Consider the following 25,457-nt stretch of genomic DNA (forward strand, 5'->3'; position numbering starts at 1 on the left):
CTGAAAAAAACTATTGGACTGTTTAGTCTACTCACCTACTCATCTATTTTCATGCAAGAATGAAAGTTATTGGATAGGAAAGAGATTTAGTAGGTATTTCATCATGCCCTTGTACTGCTTCATACCCATACAGTATATGTCTTAGATCATAAAGACTATTACCATGTAATATCATTTTTATATATTATTGTATGCTTGTTATATTGTATATATATGTTGTATGCTTGTAAGGAGGCGTTTTTATATCCATATTGTTAGGGGTTTAACTAGAAATGACTGGACCCCACAGCAAGGTTTTAGGTTTTCCCACCACATTTTAGTATAGATTTAGTAAGTCTGTTAACCCATTCAGGTGCTTCAGAGAGGGATGTAGTATGTGTATTAGCCCCACAGGTGTTCGAATGGTGCGGAGTGAAAATTCTCCCCCAGTTAGCCATTTCAGAGCCCAATACACTGTGACCAGTTTGTCACCAAAGACACACACTGCACACTTTGTAAAGAGGGTTCTCCTGGGTATGAAAGTGATATATATACATTAGTTGTGATCTGTTGCCTGTGCACATGGCAGTGCTTAGAAGAGAAGGAGTGTCTCGGCCTACTGCAGCTCACACTTTGCTTAAAGTAGTCCCCTCCTCTGGTCCCCTGCTGCTGATACTACTGGTCCTCTGATGGTTTCCACCCCTATAGGATCTGTCCACACAGCCAATTAGTGACTGAGGAGGGACAACTCTACAGCAACTGACTAGCTAATCGAGCACGTCTTGTTAGCAGAGACCAACAGGGGACAAAAAGCATCCCCACAGCAGGTGCAGAAGACTGGAGATGCAGCATGCTTTACTATTTTTATACAACTCAAGGCCGCACAAACAATCACTGTATTGTTTTTGTAGCATATTAAAGGGGAACTCCAGGTAGAGGTTAAAAAAATTAAACTTTTGCAGAAGCATGTAGCATTACTTACCTATCTATTCCATTTTTGAAACTACCAAAATCCATTTGTTTTGGGGGGGTTTTGTTCTCTTTTGTGTTTCTGCACTTCCTGGTTTATCAGTTCTCTGTACTACAGGTTACAGAATGCAATGCTTCCCCTCAGCTGTTCATTACAGTCCTCCACCCTGCCTATTCCCCACCCAAAGCTGTTGCAGAACATCTAGGCTGTGTTCACACATTGCAGTTTCATTGTGTTACTGAACTATTTGCAGTAATTTATGATTTCATTGTGGTCCCACCCACACAGCACGCTGTATTCTCTACCTGTAACACCACACTGTATTCTCTACCTGTAACACCACACAGCACGCTGTATTCTCTACCTGTAACACCACACAGCACGCTGTATTCTCTACCTGTAACACCACACAGCACGCTGTATTCTCTACCTGTAACACCACACAGCACGCTGTATTCTCTACCTGTAACACCACACAGCACACTGTATTCTCTACCTGTAACACCACACAGCACACTCTATTCTCTACCTGTAACACCACACAGCACACTGTATTCTCTACCTGTAACACCACACAGCACGCTGTATCCTCAGGAGAAGGAGACAATGTGGATTTGCACAGGGGGCATTTTTTTGACTTCCTGGATGTCTATCAGCTACCAGTGTGGCAGAACCGTACAGGTATGGTAATACATTGTATAGACACATCTATATAACTTTTAATGTACTTTTAATAGAAAAGAAGTTTTTCTTATCTGGAGTTCTCCTTTAACTTCATTAGAGTCAGCCACACATACCTGATTACACAGAAAGAAGTGCAGCCAGCTAGAGGTCATGTGATCAGTTGACGCTGATCGCTAACCGTTTTACATGGGCCAAGCATTCCTGCCTGTGGATAATCGGCCAGTGTAAGAGGACCTTAAAGCCCCTTTTACACGACCCAATGTGTGGCCACAAATGAGCGCTGATCGGTGGGATTGGCTTTTGTTTGCAGTGTCTTTTCAAGGCACAATTAATCTTGCTGCCAGGCTGCACAAATGATCACTGTGTCGTCTGTGGGGCCATTTAACTGCATTATCAGCCGCACATTCCCTGTTTAGACAGATAGCTTTGCGGACAATAAGCCAGTGTAAAAATGATAGTTGCAGAAAACAGTGTAGACAGAGGGGAGAGCATACTTGGAGGAAAATTATACAGGCTGTATGGTAGGTTAGAATATTTACCCTAAATACTAATTGATGCAGTTTATTTAGAGAGATTTATCTAACAGATTTTTGAAGCCAAAGCCAGGAATGGATAAAAAAAAAAAAGGAGAAATTCAAAGTCTTTCCTTTATGACACGTTCTCTATTTATAGTCTGTTCCTGGCTTTGGCTTCAAAAAGCTGTCAGATAAATCTCTCAGAAGTGGATCTAAAAGGAAGGGAGAATTGACAGAAATGCTTCCTCCCTCTTCTGAATTCACTTGTGTTGAGATAACAAACGGCATCAAAAGAAACATGTGTGACTACAGCCTGAGGGTTCCCAGCATTCACTATTAACAGTCATTGCTAAAATGGTCATGCAGTATGAGGTTCTAGAAACATGAATTAGGGAGCTTTATCGAGATGTCTTCTAATCATATCCTCTTTGTTGTTTATAGCAACCAACCAGAGCTGAGATTTCATTTCCCATATTGCTCTGGTAAAATGAAAGCATATCTGTAAGAGAATCTTACGATATGACAGCAGATTAATCTCCCTCACCTTCTAATGGTGATTCAATGGAAAGTTAACCCTTAGAGGACTGGGCCAATTAAAATTTTAGCGTTTTCGTTTTTTCCTCCTTGTGCTTAAAAGGCCATAGCAGTTGCATTTTTTCACCTAGAGGCCCACTTGAGCCCTTATTTTTTGCGTCACTGATTGTACTTTGCAATGACAGGCTGAATTTTTTTTATAAAGTACACTGCAAAAGCAGAAAAAACTTCAATGTGTGGTGAAATTGAAAAAAACCCAAAACATATTTCTTTTATTTGGAGGGTTTTTGTTTTTACGCCGCTCGCCCTGGTGTAAAACTGACTTGTTATATATGTTCCTCAAGTTGTTATGATTACAACGATATATAACATGTATAACTTTTCTTTTATCTGATGGCCTGTAAAAAATTCAAACCATTGTTAACAAATATGTTCCTTAAAATCGCTCCATTCCCAGGCTTATTGCGCATTTATCCTTTGGTCTATGGGGCTGTGCGAGGTGTCATTTTTTGCGCCATGATCTTTACTTTCTGTCGGTACCTTGATTGCGCATATACGACTTTTTGATCAATTCTTATTAAAATATGTCTGGATTTGATGCAACCAAAATGCTGTTTACCGTTTACCGTGCGAGATCAGGAATGTGATAAATTAATAGTTTGGGTGATTACGCACACGGCGATACCAAACATGTTTATTTATTTATTTTTATTTATAACATGGGAAAAGGGGGTGATTAAAAGTATTATTAGGGGAGGGGATTTTTAAATTAATATAGTTATACAGCGCAGATCAATGAGATAGGCACTCGATTGCTTCCGGCTGCTGCTTGTGTGCCGAGCCGGGATCAGCGCCATTATGGCGCAGACCCCGGCCTGAGCCGGATGTGTGGATCGCTTCTCCAGGACCACGTCCAGAGGGGGGGGGGGCGATCCACCCCACTAGACACCAGGGATGGGCTGCAGTAAGTAATCGGATGCAGCTGTCAACTTTGACAGCTGTGTCCAATTACTTAATTAGCAGGCACGGCGATTGGACTGTGCCCGCTAATAGCCGCGGTCCCGGGCTACGAGCGGCACCCGAAACCACGCGGCACCGCTCTAAACATCCCTAGGCGGCCCAGGACGTACGGGTACGCCCAGGGTCGCCTAGGGGTTAAAGTGTCACTGTCGTATTTTTATTGCAGAAATCAATAGTACAGGCAATTTTAACAAACTTTGTTATTGGGTTTATTAGGCAAATATGCCATAATGTGCATTCAAAAAGACTTTCCCCAAACCCCCCCCCCCCCACATTCACTGCTCATTAGCAGGAAATCTCGACTCTTATACATCAGTCGAGCCCTGTGTAACCTATGGAGAGGGGAGGGGGGAGGAGGGAGATTAGTCACCTCAACAGCACAGAACAAAGGATTACACAGCAGGAGCTGTGTGAAAGTTGGTATTCAGAGGTCAGAGAGGTCAGTGATGACTTCAGAGATAGCCCGGTGATGTAGCTGTAAATTAACTCTTTGTTTTGTTGTGGTGCCTCATCTCCCTCCACTCCTTCCCTCTCCATGGACAAACATGAAGACAGGGGGTAGAGCTTCAAACTGCTTTTTCATAATAAAAATTCATTTTTTGGCTAATAAACCCCAAGTACAAAGTTTCTTAAAATCGCCTGTACTATTGATTTCTGCAAAAAAAATTTAAACTTTAAGGCCTTAGAGATTATCTGCCAAATCAGACATTGTAATAGAGTTCCTCGGCTGATTGCTGTCTTACAATGTTTCCAAAGATTATACGTCGCTGGCCGATCACCTCTCCATATGAGAAGAGATGCATGGCCGATGGTTGATTAAGAAAAAGAGCTGCATCAACATGGCTAACAATGTTTATGCAGTCTTGGCTGTGCGAATATTAAATTGTGTAATAGACTAGAAGATCAGCGCTCCCTTACAGTGTGGGCCGGCCGAGTAATACAGCCTTTACTGCTAGACAAAAATGCTTACATGAGTAACAGCTGTACTATGCCTATGCCTCAAGGCCAAAAGTATGTGAACACCTCCTCACTACTGCATTCAGGTGTTTGATCCACACAAAGCCAGGCACATCGCCTTTTGCAACAAGCCAGTTTGTTACATTTCTGATCTGTTCCAGATAAATGTAGGTGGATGCAAAAACCAGGGCCGATTGTAGCTTTTCTGCTGCCTCAGGCAAAAATTCAAATTCCCCCCCGCCCTATGAAAATCATAAAAAAGGTTTGCACACAAAATCTGCAGTATAACAATACTATGGGAGGAATTGTCTCATTTTTGTGTAAGTCTTGGTTTAAAATATTTGCAGATATTTGCTCAAAAAGTTCCACCTTTGGGCTATGTTCCCACTTCAGGAACATACCGCGTTTTCCCCAAAATAATACATTACCTTGTATTAATTTTTGCTCCCAAAGAGGCACGGGGGATGTCTTATTTCTCTCCCCCGGAACCCCCTGCATACTCAGTAAACATCCTTAGTGTGGGGGTGCAGCAGGAGCGAAGCAGCAGCAGGACGTGCATCAGGTGACCTCCAGCGTGCGGCAGGACGTGAGAGCCATGGACCAGTATTCCTGTGATGCCGACTGTGAAGGTCCACAAGGGGATTAGGTGAGTGGGGGCTTATTTTAGGCCAGTTGGGGTGTCTTATTTCTGGGGAAACACGGTATCAGGGAATGTTGCAGTCACTGTTAGATGGTACCTTTCAAATAGTCATCGATCCATCCTGAACATAGAAAAATGCTTTTATTTTCTGGTACCAGGAGTCAAAGAGGCGTTCCCAAGCTCCCAAGTAGGCTCAGGTATGGGAGGTGGGAGGAAGGAGGTGTTACAGCTTGCTGCACTTCTTGAGCTTGGAAAAGCTTCTTTGGCTCTTCAAGACTCCCCTGAAGCCCGAAGACTTTGGGAGGGGGGATCTATAGTCCCAGCAGTCTTGTCTGTATAATGCTATACATTTAAGCACAGGTGGTTCTGCTTTAAGAGGGAGAAGTATATGCCTAGTGTATTGCTATGAGCAGGGTGGGGTTTAGGAATAGATACAACTTCCTGTCTTCTCTCTCCCTTCCTCTCTTTTACAAGAAGATCTTGAGAAAAACATTTCCCTCCCACCCTCCCTTTTTTCATCTTTACTTTAAAACTAAATTTTTTTTTGCAAGTGTAATAATGAATGTATTGTAAATATTATCTCTTTGTGTATGGTACCATATACAATGACAATATCGATTTTATTTTCATTGTATTAGTTACAGTTTGGCATTAAGCCTCTAAGCCCAAGGTAAGGGCAATCCAGCCATGGTTCCTTGAGGTTTCCTCCACAGGGTTTCTTTCCTCTTCTAAATGCTGGAGGATGACTCTTTATAAAACTAGGTTTCGCCTTGTTTTGCACATTTTTCATAGTTTAGCCTGGACTTGTAGTTCTAAGTTATATGGTCATGGTATTGAATTAAGTGTGCAAAAATGTATAAAAGATTAAAAAAAAATAATTAAATAATAAATACAAAATAAAAATGTGTGCATGCATATATATATATATATATATATATATATATATATATATATACATAAATATATATAATATTTATCTGTTACCTCTTGGCGGTGGTTTGGTGGCTCAGGAGTCAGATTGAAGTTACAGGCAAGTTATGGTGGACTTTTTAACTCATAGAGGATGGTAAATGATGGTGAACAGGCTGAGCCTCTGAAGTGGCCAGCCTTAAGGATGTCAGAATGGTAACGTCATCCAGGGGTGGGCACGGTGGTTAAGCACAGGAGTATGGATCTTCAGTAGGGTCATTGGGCCCTTAAAGTAGATTGGCTCTGCTAGAATGGAAAACCAGAACATGCTGTCCCCCTTTATTGCTGTCTGGCCGAGCGCTGTATGTGAGACAGCTGGGGATCCCACAGTATACGTGAATCCCAGTGACCTAGCACTTCACCTGACTCCTTTGATTGTATTAATTCTGTGATTTAAATAAACCTTTGGCCAACTTTACACCAAAAAGTGTGTTTTGTGCCTTCATTTCATAGTCTGTATTTATTGTTGTTGGAGTAGTTTCAAGGGAAAGCGAGGGTATGAAAAATACCATATGTCTCCTTTTAACAGCTCACAGTTCCAGCAGTTCTCTTTAATAGGAGCTGCTGCAGAACATCCTTGGTAGCAAACCTGTCAATCACTTGAAACACCACTGACATATACACACACAAAGATACAGACATAGATACACACACCACTGGCTCACACACATTGATACAGTAGATACACACACTGACATACTGTATAAATATCTACACACAGAAACAGTACATACATACACTTACTGACACATATACTTAGTACTTACACCTCTCAGTCTTCCCCCCTTCCTCTCTGTAATCTGTAACTTCAAAGACCTGCAGGTCATGTGATTGAGGTCCTTCAGCAATCAACCTCTCTGTGTGCAGGATGCTGAAGGCTGATTTTCCCCACATCCTTTTGTTGCAGCAAAGAGACCTCTGAGGCAAAGACTTTACTCTGCCTCATGGATGGAGAAACCCTGGTACAAGTCACATATCAGATTGTGATCCAGATCTCCTAGCTAACATCAGCCTGACCTCACAAATACTAAAACCCTATAGACACATTTCAATGTTATAGAAACACAGATTAATAGCCACATTGTTTTCTACTCTGTCCTTGGTATTTCATTTTTATTCATATCTAGCATTAAATTTATTGTTGATTTACCAACCACGTCCACTCAACCACATTTGTTGGAAGTAGCGTGTTAAATGTACCATGTGCTGTCCACCCAACCTAAGCCCTCCCCCAGTGCACAGGCGCACTGACACAGGACCCTAGAGTATATAAGGCATATATTATTGCCACACCAAGATAAAAGTTTGTGGGCCCTGGTAAAAATTAGACGCAGTCAGAGGCGCACACGCACAGGAGAGCCAAAAGGTTGCAAAACTAGAACTCACATTATGCCGAACTGTTTGGATTTGGCTATGTTCTCCAAACCCGAATTCTCTGCATTTGACTCCCCACAGCTGCAAAACATATCCATGTTTTCCTATAGGCTGCAAAACTAACATGAACTGTCTGTTGGGCATGATGTGGGTTGTAGTTCTGCTGTCTGGGTCAAAGAACACAGCCCATATTAGTCTACTTACCTCTTCAGGCCCCTGCTGTGCTCCAGTGCCCTGGCCTCTTCTGATCTGGAAGCTGTGTAATGGAGGTGGAGCTAATCACTGCTCGACCGGCATTACATAGAAGCGCTGGGTGGCAGGACAGGGACCTTCTTCTACGACTCAGCTTTTCAATTTATTAGTGTGTGCTGATACATTTGAATAGGGAGACAGCTGCTCATCGCAGTTCTCCAAACCGGCTGTCATTCTCACAGTCGATGCAGAAGAACTCTGCAGTGCAGCACATCGCCTCGGGCCCCGGGGCCGCCTTCCAAACTGCCCACATTATTGTCCTCCCCTTTCAGTAAAATAATATTTTCTGACATAGTTTCTAGTTGGGTCTCCTTTTTCTTGGGTTTAAAGTGTACCTGTCACAGCTCAAATCTGTTGGCCCTCCCCTTCTGAAATCTGAAGAGGTGGGTTCAAGTCGCGATTATCGTGTATGGGCTTGGTTTCTGAAGTGTGTACAGCTATTGGATGATCGTGACTTAGACCCGCCCCTCCACATCTCTGCATTGTTAATGGTGTGTATTCTGAGCAGAGACTGGTTACAAGGGGTGTGCCTAACCTGATGCTAGATTCCCTTTAAGGCTTCAACCTTTAACGGGAAACTGACATGTAGCAGTCCAAAAAGTATTTTCCATGCCCTGTCAACCATAGATGGAGGGGCGGAGAGGACACTGCCGCCTGGAGATTGTCAGTGCTTCAGTCTTGCCAAATTGACTCTTCAGAAAGCTTGAGAGAAACTATGTACGTGCACAATAAAGGTACCCTACCCCCTTAATGTACAGCTATGAATCTGTGTCAGCAGCCTCCTAGTGATTTTCAATGTGACACGTTTCATGTAACATGTTTGTCATATTTGTAAGTTTCAGTCATGCCAGCCCTTCCCCTTCTTTCCTCAAGGCTATACACATTAAAGGGATTATCCAGGCAGCAGACGGGTATTATCTCTGCTTGCTCCCAGAAACTCCACTTCAATAGTAAAGGAAGAGTCTTCTTGTAAAAGTTCAGGAAACTAATAGCATTGTCCTAGTAAAATACCATGGTTAAATACTACAATTCCATCAGTAACCCTATTTCCATATACATTAAGTAAAACTGTTGCAGAATTACAAAAAATAAAAACTAAATGCATGATAAGCTTTGAAAGCTGCAATACATTGGGCATCACTAAGGCTGTGCTGCCCACTAGTGGCTAAGAAGATGTCATTACACAATTTCTTGCAAGTAAAGAGAACACCTCATATCTCAAAAGCACCACAAATGTAGCATATATCTACATCTATGTACACAACGAATGGCCATTGGTTATTGGAAACTCTGGCCCCTTCACAATCTCATCCCTTTATCACAACTGTATACCCATGGCATGAAAACACTGTAATATAATATTTATTTGTATGGCCCCAACAGATTCTGCATTTTTTTATACAGTAGTGGGGTTACATTTACACATTATGGCTGGGTTCACACTATGTATATTTCAGTCAGTATTGTGGTCCTCATATTACAACCAAAACCAGGAGTGGATTAAAAACACAGAAAGGATCTGTTCACACAATGTTGAAATTGAGTGGATGGCGGCCATTTAATGGAAAATATTTGCTGTTATTTTAAAACAACGGCTGTTATATTGAAATAATGGCCGTTATTTACTGTTATATGGCTGCCATCCACTCAATTTCATCATTGTGTGAACAGAGCCTTTCTGTGTTTTTAATCCACTCCTGGTTTTGTTTGCAATATGAGGACCACAATACTGACTGAAATATACGTAGTGTGAACCCAGCCATTATAGGATTAAATAATTAAAATAAATAAAAATACTAAAGGAGTGAGAGATCTGCTCGAAAGTGCTTACAGACTAGGAGGATGGGGGGTGACACAAGAAGGAGAGAGTGCTTTATTGCAGATGGTCCAGCTATTGAGCAGTGCTAGTTGGACCCCTGAGCTGTTTAGATGCTGAGATTGCTATTGTTTGCAGAATCTAAACAGTGACCCACATATAAATGGGAAGCAGTTAAATTCATTACATCATAAATATCCCTGAAACATGACACCACTGAGGTCATTTTTGAAGCGCACCTGAAGGATAAGCCATTCTGTCAGATGTAGCAGCTTATGGCTTATTAGACAAATCTATGTTTTGCAACTATTTGAGTTTAAGTAAATTTTGTGCATAATAAACCCCTGTCCAGAGCAGATTATAGTCTGCTGTCAGCAGGGCCGTATTAACAGCTGCTGCTGCCCTAGGCACTATACCTTAAGACGCCCCATCTTGGGGAGCGACCAGGAGAGTGATTTCGACCACATGCATTTCTCTACATGTAGAAATATTGTCTGCATTGAATTTTCTTAGTTTTTAACTGCTTAAAACATAAATTTCCACGTTAAATGAATGATTAGAATAGTCTGCATATTGTCTAAAGGAATTCTCACCACAGGATTGGTAGATTGATACGTAATAGCTCCAGGCGCCACTGCCAATTCAGACCTGATCATACCTCCCCCCTCAAAAAGTCACCAGATTTACTGGCAAGTCTGACCAGGAGGTGGGAGAATAAAAAAAATAAAAAACAAAAAAAAGTTGTTTTCTCCCCCCTGCTTCCTGGTGCTGCCCCCCTGCTGCCCTAGGCACCGGATCACGGGTGCCTAGCGGTAAATACGGCCCTGGCTGTCAGCCTCCAGAAGTCACAAGAAATGTTTTGTTTACTTGTGTAGACGAGCCTGTTATAAATGTCCATGACGCACAAACTGAGGACAAGGGTGGCGCTAGTTCTGGAAAAAGACAGTTGTGTTTTTCTAATCCTGAATAACCCATTTAATTGTTAGAAATCACGTGCAAGAAAAAGCAGCTACGTACATCAATTTTGTTAATTTTGCCATATTTTGGATATTTTTACATAGGACTAGTGATGAGCGAACATCGCAATGTTCGGTTCGGATCCTGAACACAGAAATAAATAAAATTATTGTGTTTGGATTGTGTTTACCGAACATTCACGAACAAACAACGAATGTACAGTAGAAGCGTACGTCTTGGTGTATGCACATGCTTACAGATTATCTGGTGCAAATAATAATCGTAAAATATGCAGTTGCGTACGTTCACAGGTTCAAATATGTTCGAAAATGACTGTTATAACCATTCTGATCATCGAACAGATTGTTCGTGATCAGCGAACACAAACAATTAGCGTCATGTTCGTAAGAACATACAAGAACATGTTCGCTCATCACTACATATGACTGAAAACTGCATTGTGCTTTGCTTTAAAGCGAATGCACCAATTTGCTTACAGAAATATTTTTTTCACACTACCTGGTCGGTGCTGGCACAGAGATCCTGATGGTGCGGTCTTTCAAAATACCGCCCAGTTGCCCAGGGCCAGTTTGTTCATGTGCACTTCGACTTGCTCTATGCACTAAAGCATGGGTCTCAAACTCAATTTACCCGGGGGCCGCTGGAGGTAGAGTCTGGGTGAGGCTGGGCCGCATCAGGTTTTCCACAAGAAGGGGACTGGAGGGTGACACAGGGGACTGGGGGGAGCTGGGGGGTGAAACAGGGGGCTGGGGGGAGCTGGAGGGTGACACAGGGGACTGGGGGGTGAAACAGGGGACTGGGGGGAGCTGGAGGGTGACACAGGGGACTGGGGGGAGCTGGAGGGTGACGCAGAGGGTGACAGAGGGGACTGGGGGTGACAGAGGGGACTGGGGGGAGCTGGGGGGTGAAACATGGGAATGGGGGGAGCTGGAGGGTGACACAGGGGACTGGGGGGAGCTGGAGGGTGACACAGGGGACTGGGGGGAGCTGGAGGGTGACGCAGGGGGTGACAGAGGGGACTGGGGGTGACAGAGGGGACTGGGGGTGACAGAGGGGACTGGGGGTGACAGAGGGGACTGGGGGTGACAGAGGGGACTGGGGGTCTCTGAGAGGGGACTGGGGGGAGCTGGAGGGTGGCGCAGGGGGTGACAGAGGGGACTGGGGGTCTCTGAGAGGGGACTGGGGGTCTCTGAGAGGGGACTGGGGGTCTCTGAGAGGGGACTGGTGGTCTCTGAGAGGGGACTGGGGGTCTCTGAGAGGGGACTGGGGGTCTCTGAGAGGGGACTAGGGGTGACACAGGGGACTGGGGGGAGCAGGGGGGTGACACAGGGGACTGGGGGGAGCAGGGGGGTGACACAGGGGACTGGGGGAGCAGGGGATGACACAGGGGACTGGGGGAGCAGGGGATGACACAGGGGACTGAGGGTCTCAGAGGGGACTGGGGGGAGCAGGGGGTGACACGGGACTGGGGGAGCAGGGGGTGACACGGGGGACTGGGGGTCTCTGAGAGGGGACTGGGGGTGACACAGGGGACTGGGGGTGACACAGGGGACTGGGGGAGCAGGGGGTGACATAGGGGACTGGGGGTCTCTGAGAGGGGACTGGGGGTGACACAGGGGACTGGGGGTCTTTGAGAGGGGACTGGGGGTGACACAGGGGACTGGGGGTGACACAGGGGACTGGGGGAGCAGGGGGTGACATAGGGGACTGGGGGTCTCTGAGAGGGGACTGGGGGTGACACAGGGGACTGGGGGTCTTTGAGAGGGGACTGGGGGTGACACAGGGGACTGGGAGTCTCTGAGAGGGGAGCAGGGGGGTGACACAGGGGACTGGGGGTCTCTGAGAGGGGACTGGGGGTGACAAAGGGGACTGGGGGTCTCAGAGGGGACTGGGGGGAGCAAGGGGTGACACAGGGGACTGGGGGGAGCAGGGGGTGACACAGGGGACTGGGGGTCTCTGAGAGGGGACTGGGGGGTGACACAGGGGATTGGGGGGAGCTGGGGGTCACTGAGAGGGGACTGGGGGTGACACAGGGGATTGGGGGGAGCTGGGGGTCACTGAGAGGGGATTGGGGGGAGCTGGGCACACACCCCTCCTCCTCCTCTCACCCCCAGCACAGGCGCTCTCCTCTCAGCCGCACATGCAGCTCCTCAATCTCTGGAGGAGGAGGCCGCGGGGACTGCAGGGTGAGGTGATCGCATCGCTGCAAGTCCTGGGGCTGTAAAGCAGGATCGGGGGTCTGCACTGCATCCCCCAATCCTGCTGAACAGCCCCAGGACTTGCAGCAATGCGATCACCTTGCAGTCCATGCGGCCTCCTCCTCCAGAGACCGGGCAGCTGCATGTGCGGCAGGGACGCTAGGGGACGGAGGCTCTGCTAGACGGCTGTAGGCACCTCCCACCCCCACCACTACCGCCCACCTCTCCGTCGTCTTCGGGAGGCTGGCAGTACAGCTGCAACCGTCGCTGATGCCGGCCCCCCTCGGCCGCGTCATCAGCTGCTCAGGCGCGATTGGCTGAGCATAAAGTTAAGCTCAGCCAATCGCGGCTGAGCAGCTGATGAGGGCCGCACTTTCAGGGAAGATACCATTGAGGTGGGGGCCGCAAACTAGTGTCCCGAGGGCCGCAGTTGGCCCGCGGGCCGCGAGTTTGAGACCCCTGCACTAAAGGCTCCCCCATTGAAACAGTATCCCCTCCCCTCAGTGACCTGCCTCCATCAGGATGAAGTCTGTCTGTGTCATTGAGGGGATATCGCGCAGCCCAAAGTGCACATGAAGAAATCGGTGCCGATTGTGCGAATCAAGACACATTTTGATACATGGACCTTTGACCAGGTAGTATAAAAATAAAATTCAGGAAGCGAATTGGCTTTGATGTCATTTTAATACACCCAGACATACTGTATTTTAACCCCTTGCCGCAAAATGACGTTCCCGGAACGTCATGCTCTCCCTGCCTCCCCCTCTGTCCCTAGCGGCGATCAGGCAGCGGGAGGAGGCTGTGTCACACAGCCTCCTCCCGCTGCCTCTGCCTGGAGGGGAGCCGCTCTCCCCCCGGGCAGTTAACCCCATAGACACCGCGGTTGGGCAAACCGCTGTGTCTATGGAGCAGCCAGAGGTAGATCCGCTCCCTCCAACCCCCTCCTTCACCTCCCGGAGCCGTGCGAGTGTTCGTGCGGCTCTGGGGGGGTTACCATAGCAACCCAGACGCTGCCCGATGTGTCTGGGCTGCTATGGATGAGACCGATTAGACCCCTGCACTGAGGTAATGTATACTGTACCCTGCCCGCCCCCCTGCAGCCCTGTTCGCCCCCAGCCGCACGATCGCCCCCAGCCCCACAGCCCCCAGCCGCACGATCGCCCGCAGACCCCGGCCACCCCCCCGCCAGGCGATCGAGTGGCCAGGGGCTGCGGGCAATCGTGCGGCCAGGGGCTGCGGGCAATGGTGCGGCCGGGGGCGATCGTGCAGCTGGGGGCGATCGTGCGGCCAGGGGCTGGGGGCGATCGTGCGGCTGGGAGAGATCGTGCGGCCGGGGGCTGGGGGCGATCAGGGCTGCAGGGGAGCGGGCAGGATATACATTACCTGATTCCGGCTCCTGCTTGCTTCGGTGGCTCCCGGCACTTTCCGCCCGGTCAATCAGTGCGCTACCCCGCCGCAGCGCACTGATTGGCCGGGCGGGCCGTGAAGACACCGGGAGCCCCGAAGCAAGCAGGAACGGGGACCCGGTAATGTATAATGTCTGGCGGCCGGGGGGGTTAATGGGGTGGGCTGCAGACAAAATCAAAAATGTACATCCCTGCTGGGATTTTGTCTTTCATTGAAAGAATAGGGGCCGGATCCGCAGCGAGTCTCGCTGCAAATAGACAGCAAGGGGACTCGCTGCGGATCCGGCTAGCGGGTTTGTACCCTAAAAGGTTAATAAACTTATGAAATGTTACTGCAGTTTTTACAGTGGAGGGATTTATGGGGGTAACTAACATACAGGCCCCACACATCCACTTCAGAAGTGAACTGGTCCCTAATAAAATCAGAGCTGAAATTTTCATGAAAATTTGAAAAATCGCTGCAAAATTTCGAAGCCCTCTAACATCCTAACAAGTAAAAGGACGTTCACCAAATTACGTCAGATATGTTGTAGATGTTGCAGTAATAATTAGTTCATGTGGCATAACTATCTTTGTTAGGGAAAGAGTTTTAATATAAAGAAATGCAAATTTTTCAAATTCTTGCGCAAATGTTGTGATTTTTACAGAAAATCAACCAAAGTATACCACAAACATAAAGAGGAATATGTCACGAAAAAACAATAACCGCGATAGGTTAAAGCATCGCAGAGTTATAACTACATAAAGAGAGACATGTCAGATTTGAAAAATAAGCCCTGGGCATTAAGGCCAAAACAGGCTGAAGAGGCAAGGGGTTAAACATTAAAAATTTAAGGGGTTAAAAATTTTATGGCAAAATAATCAAAAATTATGGTCAGGATGCAACTGTATGCCTATCGGTTTTCATTATGTTGCCATACACTTTTATATTTGTAAATACAGTGGTTACGGGCATAATTCGTTCCAGGTCTCTCCCATAGAGATGCTATGACACACTGAGGCAGGCGAAATTCCGACTATTTTACTCAAACCATACCCAAACCAAGTCAAAATTTTGGAAAACTGTGAGCTCTTCTTGCAAAGCGCTCTCAATCCAAGTTACTCTTAAACCGAGGTACCACTGTATATTATATATTTAGGTGCTTAAAGGGGAACTATCAGCAGGTTAGACAAATCTAAACTGATGATAGCCGCCTAAAGTCCCAGGGATGCTAAAAAAGGTATGTGTCTTACTTTCCTGCTTGGCGCCGGTCCCGCACTGTTTGTCGTGGTAAACTCTGCTCTGAGCACCCTTGGGAGCACTGCCACGTCATCTAGCTCATCCCTTCTAATAATAATCAATAAGGGGGGCGGGCCTGATGACGCTGCTGTGCTTTTTACGGTGCTGTAGTGGAGTGACAAAGCACCGCACCGGCGCTGGGGAAGAAGGTAACACACACACCTTTCGCCTCAGCGCCCCCGGCGCTACAGGGGGCTATTAGCAGGTTAGATGCATCTAACTTGCTGGTAGTTCTCCTTTAAAGTGAATGTAAAGCGAATGAGTACATTTGCTTTAAGTTTTGCTCATGGATAGAACTGCGGCGGCGTGGCAAAGGTGGTACAGCTGTCCTTTTTTTTAACCATTGCCCGGTTCCTGTGTAGGGCGCCGTTCTATTGCACTGGAGTTGGGCCGGCCTGCCCCCAGTGGGAGGAAACTCCCGTCCCTCTATGATGCGGCTTTATTGATTCTAATAGAGTAAAATATAGCTTATTTGTGTAATAAGCTGCAAACGGATTCAATAGGTTTTGTACTTGTGGACGTTTATTGGTTTTGGTAACAAAGAGTGGATGAATGTTTTTACACAGCACCATAGTGCATTGTGCTTCTTTTTTTACTAAATGTAATTTTTAAACCAAATGTACCATTCTACCATATACATGAGCTCTCAGGTCAGATTCAATAAAACAAATGACAAGAATGGGGCATTTAATATTTTTATTTACAAATAATCATCTTTCTTGATGGTAGGATTGCATCTCAAGAACTTGGGGTCTTCTTCCATCACACTTGGTCAAACAATCACTTCTGACTGCACAGTCATAGCTGCGTGGCAATCCAAGCTCCAGATACTCCAGCACCATCCTCCATTTACAATTTACTGTGAGGAACATAGAAGATTGTCAGCATAAAAAGACCACCTAGTCCGTCCATCTACTATTTCCTTTATTAGTATCCTAGGATACCTACATGTCTGTCCCAGACAGGTTTACATTCAGTTACATTACATGTAATAACCACATCTGCTTGGAGGCTGTTCCTAGCATCTACTAACCTTTCAGTAAAGTCATATTTTCTCATATTGCTTCTGTTCTTTTCCCAACTAACTTCAGATTGTGTCTGCTTGTTCTTGTGTTCAATTTGTTATCAAGGACCAGTCTCAGGAACACCACAGAAGCTTCCGGTAGTCATATGTGCCCTCCAGAGCGGTTTCTCTCTTCAGCTCGCCATGAAAGAGAAACATTGAAAGATTGTTAGATCTTTCAATAGCACACACTACAAATGTAACACAAAACAGACAAATCTACACTATCACATATATTGTCTTATTTATGACATTATCTGTTACTGCTACACAGTGGCTGATCATAACAGTCTTCATCTTGCCTAAGGAGGGTGGTCATCTGTTCCAAGTCTTCTTTGATGTTTTCTCTTTCGGGCCACTGCCTCTTCTTGCAGAAAGAAATGCACAGCTACTTCTAGCACATGATCACAGACATAAGCCACAACTATCATACAGCATACAGCATTCACATGTGCAATATTTGGAAGATATCCCGTGGTAACAACAGTCTTCATCTGGCTTCTTGCCCAAGGAGGCTGGTCATCTGTCCCAGGTCTTCTTTGTTGTTCCATTTCTTTCTGGCCACTGTCTCTTCTTGCAGTAAGAAATGCACAGCTACTTCTAGCACATGATCACAGACATAAGCAACAACTATCATACAGCATACAACATTCACATGCGCAGTATTTGGGAGATAGCCTGTGGTGACAACAGTCTTCATCTTCATCTGGTTTCTTGCCTAAGGAGGGTGGTCATCTGTTCCAAGTCTTCTTTGATGTTTTCTCTTTCGGGCCACTGCCTCTTCTTGTAGAAAGAAATTCACAGCTATTTCTAGCACATGATCACAGACATAAGCAACAACTATCATACAGCATACACCATTCACATGCGCAGTATTTGGGAGATAGCCTGTGGCAACAACAGTCTTCATCTTTGGCTTCTTGTCTAAGGAGGGTGGTCATCTGTTCCAGGTCTTCTTTGATGTTTTCTCTTTCAGGCCACTGCCTCTTCTTGTAGAAAGAAATCCACAGCTATTTCTAGCACATGATCACAGACATAAGCAACAACTAGACAGCATACAACATTCACATGCGCAGTATTTGGGAGATAGCCTGTGGTAACAACAGTCTTCATCTTCATCTGGCTTCTTGCCCAAGAAGGCTGGTCATCTGTCCCAGGTCTTCTTTGTTGTTCCATTTCTTTCTGGCCACTGCCTCTTCTTGCAGTAAGAAATGCACCGCTACTTCTACCACATGATCACAGACATAAAACACAACTATCATACAGCATACAACATTCACATGCGCAGTATTTGGGAGATAGCCTGTGGCAACAACAGTCTTCATCTTCATCTGGCTTCTTGCCCAAGGAGGGTGGTCATCTTTTCCAGGTCTTCTTTGTTTTCTTTCTTTCTGGCCAGTGCCTCTTCTTGCAGAAACCCCCCCCACATCTACCTCTAGCACATGATCCCAGACACAAGCCATAACTATCATACAGCATACAACATTCACGTGTGCAATATTATGAAGATAGCCTGTGGTAACAACAGTCTTCATCTTCATCTAGCTTCTTGTCTAAGGAGGGTGGTCATCTGTCCCAGGTCTTTTTTGATGTTTTCTCTTTCGGGCCACTGTTTCTACTCTTCTTGCAGTAAGAAATGTGCAGTATTTGGGAGATAGCCTGTGGTAACAACAGTCTTCATCTAGCTTCTTGCCTAAGGAGGCTAGTCATCTGTCCCAGGTCTTCTTTGATGTTTTCTCTTTCGGGCCACTGCCTCTTCTTGTAGAAATAAATTTGTCTTTTGCTGGCTTCTTGGCTAAGTAATGTGGTCATCGCTCCCTTGTCTTCTTTATTCAATGATGGATACTATAACAGTCTTCATCTCTAGCTGGTATTTTGCCCTTAGTGCATAATAACTTGCCCCAGGGCTTTCATTAAGTTTTAAATTCCCATGAATATAGTGTCAGGTTTAGTTGTGGTATTCTATATTCTTTTTCCATATAATGTACGAATCAGAATTTTTTTTATCTCTTCCAACCAATTTTGCAAAAATAATATTTTGGCTACCCCAGTACATGGCCATAGATAATATATCATCTATCCTCCCATAAGAAACATTGATAAGTACCATAAGGCAACCAGTGTTCGGAGCAGAATGGCCCAGCCCCCCCTCTAGTAATGTTAGATAGACGTCACCTGCAGCCTTTGCCCCAGGATCGTTCTCTCTCTATTGTTCGGCATCTTAAAAAGATAGAAGAAACATTTGTATCCAAACTATTTAACAGCTGCCGCTCCCATAGCAACCAATCAGAGCCCAGCTTTCATTTATTCATTGTTATTTACAGCAAACACTATCATGGAGTCTGGATTTTCTATCAGCATCTAATACATGGAAATGAGAATGAGGAAACCTTTAATAAAAAACAATTATAGGTTGTAGTCTTACACATCCCCACCACACATTGTGCAGTCTGCCTAGATAGACCCACCGGTATTGTAGGTCAGTGGTCTTCTCCCTGTGGCCATCCAGCATAGGACGCTGTTCCAATCATGTCCCCGGTGGAGTTGTCTTTGTAGCCGGAGATGGAGGGCGGTCCTGTGATGAATATTGTGCAGTGCAGTTTCTGTGTATCTGATTCTTTGTTCCTTGGGATGTTGTGATGACAACCAGAGGCATGGTGACATCACTTTGTTTGTCCTACTACTGTGGCAGCCAATCAGATTAGTGCTTTTAGGTTTCACAATTGAAGCAATGATCTGATTGGTTGCTAGGGTCAATGACTGTGGCAGCCAATGAGATTAGTGCTTATAGGTTTGACAATTGAAGCAATGTTCTGATTGGCTATTATCACATGGTGTCCTATGGGGGGAAGGGGTCATGGGCACTACAATGTAATCAGAAACAAAGATGAAGTAATGTTATATTTGTGTTTCTTTCTGTATACGGCCTCAGGTGTACAATGTGGTGACTGACAACGCATTATAGGACGGGGGAACATCTCACTATTTGGAAGACCATTAATATTTGTCTACTAATAAATCTGTTTTTCTCCCATAGCAACCAACTAGCGCTGAGCTTTCATCTTAACAAGCTCTGACTGGTTGCCATGGGCAACAAACACAGCTGTACTACTAGATAGATTGTGATACTATCTCCCGATGTGTTTCCATGTCTGTTATAACCGCATTGCAATAACCACAACGAAAAGTTGCCGCAATTTAAATGAGAATTCCTTCGAAAAATGTTTAGTAAAGTATTGCATTGCCCCCCAAAAGTTATACAAATCCCCAATGTACACTTATTATGGGAAATGCTTATAAAGTGCTTTTTTCCCTGCACTTACTACTGCATTAAGGCTTCACTTCCTGGATAACATGGTGATGTCACAACCTGATTCCCAGAGCTGTGCGGGCTGTGGCTGCTGGCAGAGGGACACAGGGCACTGGAGGGACACTGAGCATCCCCCGCCTGAAGATAACATGACTGTCCCAAGATGGTGTCCGGGGTAGACAGCAATTCCGTAAGTATGCAGCATCACACTTCCAGGTCTAGCGTGTAGGGGGGGGTCATGGGGGCCATTCACTTAAATAACACACATTACAATGTTGTATAACTTTGTAATGTGTGTTTAGTGAAATAATGCTTTACACAGCACTACCCCTTTAATGTAAAAAGGCATCCAGCTTTGCAGTAAGAAGGCGGTGTGGTTTCGTACTTGACCTTCAGTCCTTGATAAAAACAAACAAGTAAAAAAATAAAACAAGTAAAAAAATATCATTGCCTGATGCCTCATCTATCGTTAATGTGATCTAAAGATGGAAAAAAAATTGTAAAAGTGATCGTGTGTGTAGTCTCAGGGTGGGATCACACATACTAGATCCCCAGCAGAATTCACGCTGCGAGTACGCAGCAAAATCCACTGCGGATCCCAAACTGCCATTTTTAATGAGGTTACATACTGTGCACTGATTGGCTGGACGGGACCAAACAGGAGCTTCAGATGCAGCCGGAGCGCAGACAAGGCACACTATGCTCCAGGTGACGGCAGGTTAAGGGAGCTGGCTTTTACATCTCGCAGCGGGATAATTCAGCCGCTAATATGTAATCTCTGCTGCAAGCTAGCTGGTATGTGTGATCCTACCCTAAGGCCCAGGTTCACACATAGTAAGACACTGGCCATGTCACACAACAGCCAGTGACGGTGAAGTTTATTCTGGCCGGTACTGCAGTACCAGCCAGATAAGACATCCTTTCTGGTGAATTGGGATGCAGGCGCATCCATGTGTGCCTGCATCCCAATTCACCATAGCAAACAATAAAGAGTGCAGCCGGAAAATAGTGGACGCAGAAAACCAACATGTCTGCTTGCAATCCCAGCCGGAGCGTATACGCTCCGACCGAGATTCTATTGGCTGCAAGCACAATGTAAATTATCAATTAATCACAGCTGTAATGAATCGATAATTTCATCACGTTGTACGAACATAGCCTGAGATATGAAATACACAGTAGGGAATAGGCCACAGGAGCCTCATTGACAGCAGACAGAGGTCTCTTATCACAGAGCAGAAATAATGTGGGGACAATAGTAAAAAGGCCATTTTTTTTTTTTTAATGTATTAATTTACTGGCTGCAATTTTAATTGCAATGACTGCATGCAGACTGAGGCGTGCCTACTTGTGGTCATATGATTTTAGGTGGTGCCACAATTTTAATGGTACAGAGTGTTTTAAAGCAACACAAGCGGGCAGGAAGAGAAGGTAGTGAGGGCAGCATAAGGTGTCTGTAAGGAGTGGGCAATGAAGAATAGTTTAGGGGGCTATGAGCTGTTTTCTGTGTGGTGAGGTATGAGCAGCAGTCTATATGAGGGGGGGGGGGGGGTTAGGCATGCATGACAGTCAGATGGGGGGAGCCATGAGTGGCAGTATGTATCAGGGAGGACTATAAGCATTGCAGCTCAATAGATGAAACCAATAACCACATGAAGTATAGTGATTGGTGGATATCAATGTCAATACTTATCACAACTTTTTGCAAAACTGGGGGAAGGGTGGACACAATCAAAACCTTTAAATATGTTAACCCCTTCCTGTCAGTAACATGTATATATACATTCCTACAACACATACCCCATGCAGTAGGAATGTATATATACGTTCCTGCACTGACGGTGCTTCTGCGGTGCAGTGAGAGCGGTCCCGCACACATCAGTTTATCCAGGGCCAGAGGTAATGAGAGGCAGCTGTGGGGGTCCCGATCGAATGTGCCGACAGGAGTGGGTAAGCCTCTTACCGCCGTCCTGTCAGTTTGGCGATCTGTGCATAGAGTCTCAGTACATGCAATTTATTTATTGCATGTTTTACAGTGATAAAAGTGTAGGAAAAAAATAAAGTTTTGAAAAGTATTTAAAAACCCTTATAAACACCCTCTCAATAAAATTTTTAAATACCCCCTTGCCCACTATAAAAATATTAAAAAAAAATAATAAACATTGTAGCATGCGGAATTGTCCGATCTATTTAAGTATAACATTGTTCCTGCCCGGTGAACGGCGTAAACAAACAAAAAAAAAAAAAAAAAAAACACACAGGATTGCTGATTTTAATAAATTAAATATCAGGAAAAAAAAATAAAAAGCGATCAAAATTTTTCTGTTACACTAATATATTATGAAACTTTTCTCTCCTGCTTCAAAGTCTATCTCAAAAGTTATAAGACTGTGGAAACCTTGGACCTCTTCAATATATGCCAAATAAGTTTAAACACTAAGTTTTAAGATGAATGTCAATCTGTCAATCTTTTTCTTGTGCACTTTTATCTTGTTTTCTTTCCCCTAGGCTGTATACAAGTTCCCTATGTTATTGTATTCTTAGGCCTATTCAAGGCCTTGTTTTGTTAAAAATTTACTTTGAAAAACTTGAAAATTTAAAAATGTAAAAGAAACAAATGCGCTACATACCAAAAAAAATAAAACTAGAGATCATGGAGCAAAAAACTGACACCCCAACCAGCCCTGTAGCTGCAAAAATAAAAGCGATAACTCTTAGAATGCAGGGAGGAACATTGCATTAATCTGACCCGGACTTTTGTGCATCAAAGGGCTCTGTTTTGAAAGGGTTAAAGAACTAAATAAGGTTCAAGAGTGTATAAAGAATTAAAGGGAACCTATCACCCCCCATGCCAGGGTGACAGGCTCCCAACCCCCGTTAGAACCCCCTATACTCACCTAATCCCACCGGCTCCCGCTTCTGGAGGTGGTCGGGTGATGAAGATCTCAGCCGCTGCAGCCCAGCGCGCGCGCTGAGAGATGAGTCCAACACCCATAGAGAATGACAGGAGAGTCCAGCGCTCCGTCATTCTCTATGAGCGTTGGACTCATCTCTCAGCGCGCGCGCGCCGGGCTGCAGCAGCTGAGATCTTCATCACCCGACCACCTCCAGAAGCGGGACCCGGCAGGATTAGGTAAGTATAGGGGGCTCTAAGGGGGGGTCGGGAGCCTGTCACCCCGGCACGGGGGGGGGGGGGGGGTGACAGGTTCCCTTTCAAAAAAAAAAAAAAAAAAAAAACAAAAAAAAAAAAAAAATCATCCTCAAATAGAAGCCCTATTTTACAAATAAATACAAATTGTCCAATTGTAAATGAAGGGAGGGGGGGCAGGGGAAGAGTCACTTAATCAGAATAACACAAAGAAAAAATTAAAAAGATATGATATGAATAAAACCTGGAGATTGGTTGCGAAAAAAAAATGAGGCCCAAACATCCCTGTAGGTGAAAAAAAATATAAAAGCACCATCACTCTTAAGAAGTGAGGAAAGAGAAATTATATGTCCTTAAGAGTACAAACACACAGCATATACGCTGCGTATTTACTGCTGCGATACGCAGCAGATTAGATCTAAGTAACTGAACACACCATCAAATCTGCACCATCAAATCTGCTGCAGATCTGCTGCGTATACGCTGTGTGTTTTTGTACCCTTAACCCTTTAATGACCCTGAAGATTTTGGTCTAAGGTGTGAAGCATCATGGCTTCCGATTCAGAGATGCCACAACCACACTCAGAATTGTGTGTAGTGGGTAATTCCTTGTGAAGCCATGAAGCCATGATGATTCAGTAGTACAGATGCCAACAGAGAGCAGATAAATCTGGGCCTATACCTGACCTCTATCACTTGTACCTGGCATTGTTAGCAGTTTTTCTATGTGTATGGCATTGTTAGAAAGCAGTTTTTCTATGTGTATGGCATTGTTAGCAGTTTTTCTATGTGTATGGTGAATAGTTGAAGACTGTCAGATTTAAAAAAAAAAAAAAAAAAAAAAAAAAAAAAAAAAAAAAAAAAATCCTCATCCATCTAGTCTAGTTTTGAGTTCTTCAAAACATGGTGGCTGGAAAATAGCTGCGTCAGCTGCGCGCACACACACACACACACACACACACACACACACACACACACACACACAGGAGAATCTGCTTTATATCTTTGCCTTAATTACTCAGAAGTGGCACCAGGATCATGTAGGATATTAAGAAGCTACTGAACCAGTCCTCCTTTTTACTAGTTTGATTCGCCCGGTTGCACGATTAAAGGGGTGCTCCAGCGTGGTGGCACTTTTGGGGGGACCGGGGAGGAGGTGGCTGAAATAAAAGACGTCCACTTACCTCCCCGGTTCCAGCGGCGGGTCCCACATCACTGCGCTCCGGTCCCCGGCCGCTTCCAGGTGTCTGACACCGCCCGAGACGCTACGTCTCAGGGCCGCTCAGCCACTCAGTGAAGAAGGCGGGATCCGTTTGAAGTCCGCTCGGATCCCGCCTCCTTCACTGAGTGGCTGAGCGGCCCTGAGACGTAGCATCTTGGGCGGCGTCAAGACACCCGGAAGCGGCCGGTCACTGGCGCGCCGTGATGCGGGACCCGCCGCTGGAACCGGGGAGGTAAGTGGACGTCTTATTTCAGCCACCTCCTCCCCGGTCCCCCCAAAAAAGTGCCCCCACGCTGGAGCACCCCTTTAATGATTTTGAATGAACGATGTTTTTTTTATAACGATCAGCGTTTAGACAGAACGATACATCGTACGGAAAATTCACTATGCGATCGTTTAAGCCTATCTCACACATAGGTGAAATCGCTTAGAGAATGAATACACGGAACGATCTGCGAATTTTTTGCGAATGATCAACGATGATTTGAGAACATGTTGAAAGATCAAAATGAACGATTTTTTGCTGGTCGTTTGATCGTTTGCTGCCTTTACACGTACGATTATCGGTCGAATGCGACCGTTATCGTGTAAAAACGAACGATCAATCGTCCCGTGTAAAAGGACCATAACTCTCCTGGTATCCAACTGCCCATTTATGAAAAAAAAAAAAAAAAAAAAAAAAAAAAAGCCAGAGTCTGTGCCTTATAAAATGTAGGAGTCAGAGCTGCGGCTTACTGACTCCACAGCCCAGGTGGCTGTCACAATGCCATATTACACTACCCTTCATATTCAATCATCCACAAAAAGATTCACATATCTACCCCCACACAATGGACTCTTCCAGCTTAGAAACAAGCTGCCAAATAGTCACCACCAATACCTCTGACCCCCCCCCCCCTTATCTCATAGGGCCAGTGCTTCTATTACTGATATATGGAGTATACTAAGTGTATGGGAGAAAGTGTTTTTCTGGTTTTAATAAATATGGTCCTTAATCAATAGAACATAAGATATTATGAGGGTCAACATAATAATAATCCACAATGTTTTTTAAAGGGGTATTCCCCCCAAAATTTTTGCATTAATACATTTCCCACCCATAGCTTTCCATCTTTCCAATATCAATTTATTATTGATTCTGCA

The 25,457-nt window shown here is 45.1% G+C and overlaps 1 protein-coding gene across 8 annotated transcripts in view; it reads right to left on the reverse strand.

Annotated features, from left to right (window-relative positions):
• Positions 1-18,314: 18,314 nt before the first annotated feature.
• LOC138788077 (speedy protein 1-B-like) overlaps positions 18,315-25,457 on the reverse strand; it is a 36,128-nt gene continuing 28,985 nt past the window's right edge. For all 8 annotated transcript variants that reach the window (XM_069965573.1, XM_069965572.1, XM_069965575.1 and 5 more), the window contains exon 7: positions 18,315-18,854. In XM_069965573.1, coding sequence (XP_069821674.1) covers positions 18,806-18,854 — 49 coding nt within the window. In that variant the 3' untranslated portion in view covers positions 18,315-18,805. The remainder of the gene's footprint in view (positions 18,855-25,457) is intronic.

Source organism: Dendropsophus ebraccatus, chromosome 4 (genome assembly GCF_027789765.1).
Source record: "Dendropsophus ebraccatus isolate aDenEbr1 chromosome 4, aDenEbr1.pat, whole genome shotgun sequence".
NCBI lineage: Eukaryota > Metazoa > Chordata > Amphibia > Anura > Hylidae > Dendropsophus > Dendropsophus ebraccatus.